The sequence below is a fragment of the Crocodylus siamensis genome, chromosome 4 (assembly GCF_052110815.1).
Source record: "Crocodylus siamensis isolate JL-2025a chromosome 4, ASM5211081v1, whole genome shotgun sequence".
Lineage (NCBI taxonomy): Eukaryota > Metazoa > Chordata > Crocodylia > Crocodylidae > Crocodylus > Crocodylus siamensis.
This window is the reverse complement of record NC_143398.1, coordinates 41,987,881-41,995,996: the sequence shown is the minus strand read 5'-3', so window position 1 is coordinate 41,995,996 and position 8,116 is coordinate 41,987,881. Positions and strand designations below refer to the sequence as shown.

General features: G+C 40.4%; 1 protein-coding gene and 1 non-coding gene across 2 annotated transcripts; one reads left to right on the top strand and one right to left on the bottom strand.

Moving 5' to 3' along the window:
* The first annotated feature begins 201 nt into the window (after positions 1–201).
* SPAM1 (sperm adhesion molecule 1) lies at positions 202–6,635 on the top strand. Its single transcript, XM_090046320.1, has 3 exons — positions 202–1,164; positions 1,918–2,007; positions 5,976–6,635. Exons 1-3 carry the CDS (start codon positions 202–204, stop codon positions 6,633–6,635), a joined length of 1,713 nt encoding a protein of 570 aa, XP_089902446.1.
* Positions 3,716–3,787, bottom strand: TRNAC-GCA (transfer RNA cysteine (anticodon GCA)). Its single transcript has one exon. It is a non-coding gene; the product is annotated as a tRNA-Cys (tRNA).
* Positions 6,636–8,116: the final 1,481 nt, after the last annotated feature.

The following is an 8,116-nucleotide window of genomic DNA, read 5'->3' as shown; positions in this document are numbered from 1 at the left end:
CCTGGAACTGGAAGCAATAAAAAGTATGACAGGAATGTCACACCTGTTATACCCTTAAGGCATATTGCTTAATGTGAATTCTAGTGGAGAAATCCATTCTTTTGCTAAAGCTTTTGACAGATGTTCTGAGTACCTGTGGAGCATTTCATTTTTGCTTTAGAAGCAGCTGATGCTTCTCTACATGCTGAGACATTCACTGAAATGGAAGACATAAGACAAGTTCAAACTTTTTGTAGCATTGTTGTCCATAAGGCAGCATCCTGCCTAGTTTTCATCATTGTTGTAGTTACTTGCTGCTCATCTTTGAATATAAGAGCTCCTCCCCTCATCCCCAATTCACCTTTCCTCTCCATCTGGAATGCACCTACTGAACTTTGTACAGAAAAGACTGGAGAACTGCTGGATATGAGACTATTCCGCTTTACTGGAAGCACACTGAAGACATCCACAGGCCAGAACATCACTATATTTTATGCAGATAGGCTTGGTTATTATCCATACAAAGATGAAAACACAGGTGAGATGTACTATGGTGGACTTCCCCAAATGGTTTGTCTGGAACTTCATTTAAAAAAAGCCAAAGATGACATTCATTTTTATATACCTTCTGATGAACAGGTTGGCTTGGCTGTCATTGACTGGGAAAACTGGAGGCCAACCTGGATAAGGAATTGGGGACCAAAAGATGTCTACAGACAGGAGTCTGTTCAGTATGTTCAGCAGAGAGATCTAAATCTATCAGAAACTGAAGTCAGGGTTGCAGCCAAAATGGAATTTGAAGCTGCAGCAAAATCACTTATGTTGCAGTCTTTAAAACTGGGGATATCAATGAAGCCAAATCGTTTGTGGGGATATTACCTTTACCCAGACTGCTATAACTATGATTACAAACAAAATCCTGACAGTTATACAGGAAGCTGCTTAGATATCGAAATAGCAAGAAATAATGAACTTAACTGGCTGTGGGAGGAAAGCACAGCCCTTTACCCATCTGTTTATTTGGAGGCAGCCTTGAGATCTTCCAAAAATGCACCGCTCTTTGTTCGTAACAGAGTTCAAGAAGCCATTAGAGTTTCTTATGTCTCCAATTCCACCTATCCAATTCCAGTTTTTGCATATACACGTCCAGTATTCACAGATTTGTATCGGGAATATCTCTCTCAGGTGAGTGAGGCTTGTCCAGCTTTTAAATACTTGCAATTTAAAGTACAATAAATATGTAGGAACAAACCAATAAATGACCTTTGCAAGGAGGGAGGGATTGGATGTTCATGAGACAAACCTGTAGTGGAAAGGATTGCAGACATGGATTGAAAAGGATATGTGCAGATGTAAAGTTACAAAGCTTAGGTTCATGCAGTAAATAAATGTGGGCAAGCTAATCATTTAGGACCTACCTCTCAGCCTCTAAGGAGTATGTTCATGTATAATGCCCAGGAGCACCTATCCAGAAGAACTGGTTAGTTGCAGTTCTTTCTCCTGCTGTTCTTTACCTCTAGGGCCCTCTGCTTGCCAAAGCTAAATGAACTGTAGGAAGCACTGGGTTTTTTATGCTTCTGGCTCAAACAGGGCATTTGAATTTGGTTTCCATAAACTCTGGCCAGAAGGTAATTTGAGAAAATTGGTGGTAAGCTTGGTGAAGTGTTGGCATGTTGATGAGTAAATACCAGCCCAATTCCAACCTTAGTTCTCTAATTACAAGACATTTTTAAAATAGCAGTAGGTGTCCATGTTGTTTTGATTCACCTGCTCTACTCTGTCCTAGAAAATACAGGTATAACCAAGAACAGGATTCTTCTTTCTGTATAGTTACTCACCCTATTCAGTGTGGTTATTCTGGTTTTATAGGGTATGGTATGTTTGGTAATATGTAGAATATATTTACATTAATATTGAACCTTATACATTTGCTTTCAGGATGACCTTGTAAATACTATTGGAGAGTCTGCTGCTCTTGGTGCTTCAGGAATTGTAATCTGGGGAGATATTAATTTAACATTAAGTGAGGTATGAGCTATTAACTATATTTATTTTTTAAAGAGTAATAAAGATTTTTTTAATAGGATAATATTTCTTTTATGCCAGGTCTTCTGCTTTAGAATGATTGACGGTTCGATATTGTCTTCTCTCAGAAAAAAGCAAAGACCTGGAAGTTTGTAGGTTTCATGTGCCACTGTACAATGAGGGTTTGTTCCTTCAGAAGTCTTTGAGAAGGAATGTTGTGAGAGGCAAGGATTTCGTAGGATGATATCTTTTATTGGACCAAGTGCATAGCTGGGATAGAGTTAGAGAAGCTATTGAATTTAAGACATTCTTCATCAGATCTGGCCTGAAAAATTAGCATTCAGTTTTTGATTTAATTTACGCTTGTTTGGCGTTGAGTATGTCTACCATTCGCTGGTGCCTGAGCCACCCTTGGCACCAGTAATTTATACACATGATCACTATGACAGGTTTACCTGAGCAACAGCCTTTTAGTCTTCAATTTACATGTGACTGCTGTGACCAAATGGGTTTGTTTACACCCCAGTTGTAACACTTACGTGCAACTTATGCAATAACTGTAAGTGATTATAGGAATAAAGCTTTGTGTGCCTGGAACACACCGTCTGTGCATAACAGATTCACTACCTTCCTCTCTTAAATCATTCCACTGATCCCACTTCACCAAACCTCTGCCAAGAAATTAATCAAGGCTGCTCTAAGGGAAGGAGGACTTAGGGATATTTTTATACATGAATAATAATAAAATGTAATAGCAAGAAACCTGCCAATCAATTCTCTGAGAACTTGGATGGTATGAGAAATGCTTTTCCTTTACCATTTTGCATAGGCTTTTTTCCCCTCACATTGTATGCTCATTGGGATAAAGACAAGTGGGGAGGGAAGAGTATGAAGAACCTAAGTTGTATAGTATGAAGAACCTAGACAGATCTTTCAAAAATATTAAGAAGCCTAACTTCCATCTGCTTAATTGACTAAATTCAGTGCTGTTAGTTATGTTCTAGACTTGTTTAGTGAAGTGTATCAGAGACTTAAATGTGAAAGTACCTAATTTATGAGACACAAACAGGCTTAGCTGGGACATACCCCAGATGAATATCACAGGTACATAAGAGGCAGTGCCTCTGCATGTGTAATAATTACATTTTAGGTGCTTAAATCAATGTTCACCAGGAAACTTGAATGCCAAGGGTGGCTTGAGCACCTCAGTAGGTTAGGCAGGGTTTCAATGAATCACTCTCTTTAGCTTGGGTGCCTGGCTTCTCTCTGAGTTCTATTATGAATATCATCTTCAGAATTCAGTGTTTGTAATTGGATCAATACCTCAGGTAGATATATACTCAGAAATAAACCACCCCCCACCCCCATGTAAACCATGCCAAGCAGGCAGGAAACATGTACATTATATAAGAGTTTCTTCTCCTTCACAATCAATGAAATGTCTTTTGAGATTATTTTTAAACTCATAAATCTTTTTCCCCTTGAAAGCCACCATGAAGATTTCAGATCATTCCTTGAAAACCTTTTTCTTCCACAGCTATGTCATAACTCAGGAAAAATGGAAGGCTCTTGAATGATGATTCAATAGAAAACACATTATTCAGGATTCTGCAGAAACTGTTATAGTTTCATAGATGTTAGGGGCTGGAAGGGATCTTGCAAGATCATTGAGTAGCCATGGCCTTAACCACTTGGCCCTGCTTTAATAAAGAGGGGGCACCCAGATTTGAACTGAGGACCTCTTGATCTGCAGTCAAATGCTCTACCCCTGAGCTATACCCCCTGTTCTTTGCCTGAGAATTGAACCCAGGCCATGGCAGTGAAAGCACCAAGTCTTAGCCATTAGACCAACATGCAAACACTATACCAGAAAAATATGATCTTTTTTGAAACTTCACTAAATACAAGGGTTGGCAAGCCAGTCAATTAACTGGACAGTATTTGAATGAAAAATTTTGACCAGTCAAAAATTATAGCAATTTTACAAAAGAAACCTTACTTTTTTTGTAATTTTCTTGACAGAAATATGATTTTTCATTTTTGACACATTTCTTAATGGAAAATTTGTGCTTTTTCTGTGTATTTGGACCTATTGACAATTTTTGACAGATGTTTGACTGGTCAATTGAACTTTATATGACTGGTTGAATGCTCAACCCTACTGACTACAACTGTTGCAAAAAGCTATCAGTATATCTTCTTTAGAAAGAGATCTAGAGGTAAAAAATCTCCACCATCTAGCCAGCATAACTTTTCCCATAACTTTTCAACTTTATGCATAAAGTTGCTTCCAACAGCTAATAATGGTCGTCTCCAACGGTGGTGGGCAATTATTTCAGTTAGAGGGTCACTTTCCAAGTTTTAGCAAGCTGTCAAGGGCCGCATGGGTAGCCCCACCCCTTGGTCACCATCTTATGACCTGAATTCCTGTTCCCTATCTCCTGACCTTTGCCACCAGAAGTCCCTCTCCTTGCCCCCAGAATTTCTCCTTTCAGCAAGGGGTTTTGGCATCCTGGAACCAGAAAAATACCAAATTATATTCTAAAAATTGAACATCTACAACATTTATTAATTTGATTTAAAAAAAAAATTGTCCTGCTTTACATGTATTTTGTGTAGTATAGATAGAAGTGACTGCACAATACCTTAAAATGAAGTCTTACTCTTGTATATAGTGGGGGAGGTGGGTATAGGCTGGTGGGGTGCTGTGGGTATGTGGGGTATGGGAAAGGGTGTTGGTGTCTGGGAGGGTGGATAGGTGTGGGAGTGTGGGTCTAGGGTGAGGGAGCATGTGAGTGTGGGTGGGTATGAGGTTTGTGGGGGAGATGGATGTGGGAGGAGGGAGGCTGGGATGTGTGAGGGGGTGTGGGTATGGGGGGTCTGCATGTATGCCAGTGTGGGGTGTGTGTGGGGGTGCATGTGTATGGTGGGGTATGTGTGTGGGACTCACCCTATGAACATTCTCTCTCTTTCTTTCTCTTTCCTTCCCACATTATTGCACACACACTCTGTCCGTCACTGCACATACACACACACACACACTCTGTCCCTCCCTCATTGCTCTCTCTCCACTTCCTTCCCTCCCTCCCTCATTGCACAAATGGGCACACACACACACACACACACCCTCCCACCCCATGCTCTCATGGTCATAGAGATGCAGCTGGGATCCAGGAAAGTGGTGACAGTCAAGGGCAAGTTGCAGCAAGCAGGTGCATGGGTGCACAGTGACAGCTGGGCAGAAGTGCGGGGCCTGTACTGGTGTTCTGCAGCCAGGGCTGGTGGGGCCCAGGGCAGGGACGCAGGAGTGTGGGGTCTGGGCTAACACAGGCTCTGTGGAGCCAGGCCAAGCAGGTCCCCCCTCTCCCTCCTAGAACAGCCTGGCCTGGCTCCCATGAGCTGGCTCGCTCCCATTCCACTCTACCTGCTGCCACTTTTACTACTTTCCTGCCCACCACTGTGGCACCCTGGCACTGTATAGCCTGACTCCAGGACTCAGCAGGATCCAGCCTGGCCTCAAGGATTGGGGTGATCACCCGTGGTTCTCCCCTGCCTCCCTCCCCCTACTCTTATCTTAATTTCACTCTTGGGTGGAGGGAGGCAGGAACACCCCCGTGGTCCCAGGCCAGAAGCCTCTGGTAGGTGTTGCTGCTGGGCTTCAGGGTCCTGCTGCCAGTTTCCCCTGGGCCCTACCACCCCTGACTCCTGTTATCTTTGACAGATAGCCAAGAGCAGATAAATAATAATTTTCTAATTTTTTTAAGGGCCCTGTGGGCCAGATAGAATGGTCTGGCAGGCTGCATTTGGCCCACGGGCTATATTTTGCCCAATCCTAGTGTACATCATCTGTATTTTCAACTCTTCAAGAGAAATATTTTTAATTAGCCTTGACAATATTTTTGCCAAAGTCACAAAAATCTCCATATGCAATTTCTTTATAAAGCTTTAAAAATGTGTGTTTCTTTTCATAGAATACATGCAGGACTTTGAGCAGCTACCTCAGGGACACTCTGAATCCTTACATCATTAATGTAACAATGGCAGCCAAAATTTGTAGCCAGGCATTATGTAAGGACTCTGGTGCATGTGTACGGAAGAACTGGAATACCAGTGACTATCTTCATCTGAACCCAGAGAATTTTGTAATTTGGACAACAAAGGATGGGAAATATGCTATAAAAGGGCAACCAACATTTCAGGACCTGCAGCAGCTTATCGATAAATTTGATTGTCGCTGTTATGCAGGCTACAGGTGTGAACCTAGAGTTGATGTAAATGACATCCATCACATCAGCTCTTGCATTTCGCAGGATATTTGTGTTCAAGTATCTTTAAATGCACTTTCTAATATAGAAGCCTCTGAAGGAAGGACTTTTTCCAGCACAAGTATATCTTCATTTACCCCGCAGAAAAACATGAAGTTGCCAGTTCATAATGAAATGGAAGATGATCAACCTCCTGTTTGGAATAATGTAAATAGTGTGTCTACTGCTGGGCCCAGGAATGTCTCAATTAGCAGCAGTAGTGATATCAAGACAATCATTATTCATAACTTCAATAGTTCATCTTCTGATGAAATGAGGTTGTTGAATCTAGTTTGTTTAATTTTATTTTTGAAAAAACTTATCTAAAAAACCCACGGCACTCCTTCTTTGAAGTGCCAGAATTAGGCATTCTGGAAGTTTTATTTCCTATAAGGGAACATTTCTAAAATATGAATACTGGACATTTTAGAAGTGCCTAGTTCTACCCACTTTTTCTATTCCTTAGGACTTTAAATCACCTTGAATTAACATTTTTTTTTCTGTTTGGTTCTATAAACTTCTGTTTGTTTGTTGATATTATGGTGTCAGATATTTGTATGACCGGAAAATCAAAAATGAATATTTTGTCACTGTAATTTCATATTTGATATATATGGTTTAGGGAAATATTTATAACATTAGATTGTATATTTCAAGATAAGTAAGTAAAGTTCACCCCTAACTGGCTTTAAATGAGTCTTGAGTTATGCATAGCTGTGGAGCTCTGATGGGATGAATTTAATCAAATATGAATATGTAATTAGTTTTTGAGTTAAATTTGGCAGTAAGGGAATGGTTAGCAGTGAACAACTTATTCAAAAATGTATCTTCCTTTTGTCCTTTTATAACATTTACAGGAGCATTGAGATATATCCAATAATTGGATTTATTGAATGACTATTTTTCTTTAAAAATATGTAGTAATTTTACCGTATGAAAAATTGCAAACCATTCATGTCAAATATTTTAGATGTGTATCTTTACTGTGACTAGTCATAAAATCCAACCTTTTGGATTTTTATTGTATTTTTATTCCCTCATTGAATGAGTTAGTCTCATATTCACAAGGATGGATTAAAGAAGTAGCTAGACTTTTGAAATTCCTACTTCATTCTGTAGGGATGAAGTAGGAAGTAGGATTGGAGAATTGTTAACCTTTTCTTTTCTGGGTCTCTGCTTTTTCTGAAGCATCGTTCCTAGAAAAAAAGTGATTAACATTTAATGCTTGGACACATACCTTAAATTTAATTTTCTCTCTCAAATTCCCAGGTGACCAGTACTGGCCTGGGATGGGTATTGTACAATGTCTTAACTAATAACTTGAAGATGGAATTGAACTTGTACTTAGTAAATTTACAAACAAAAAACAAAGTTGGATAATAGTTGTAGTGATCATTGGGTTCAGTAAATACAGGCATACAGTGAATGAGAAGAACTAAACAACAAACTTTAATTGTCAAGCATTAGGCAACTTCTACAGGCCCTTTGTATCTCTAACTAGCTAAATGTTCCCTAACTGAGGAATCATTTTGTAATACCCAACTCTCTCAGTCTCCTGTTAGGGAGCTGTAGCAAGGTGTGAGTTCCAGGGGTAGCTATGCTCTGGTGACCTCACAACCCCTGCACTGCTCTGGCTTTAGGATGCCCTCTCCTTCTTGCTTTCCTGCTATGCCTTGATGTATCTGTTTGATCAAAAGGGAGGCTGTCTAAGGGTCCTAGAGTGAGCCCAAATTCTTCTGGCCACCAGCAGGTCCCTCCCAGACCCCACTGGTCTCAGTTCTGTCCCTCTCAGGCTAAGTGGGCCCTCC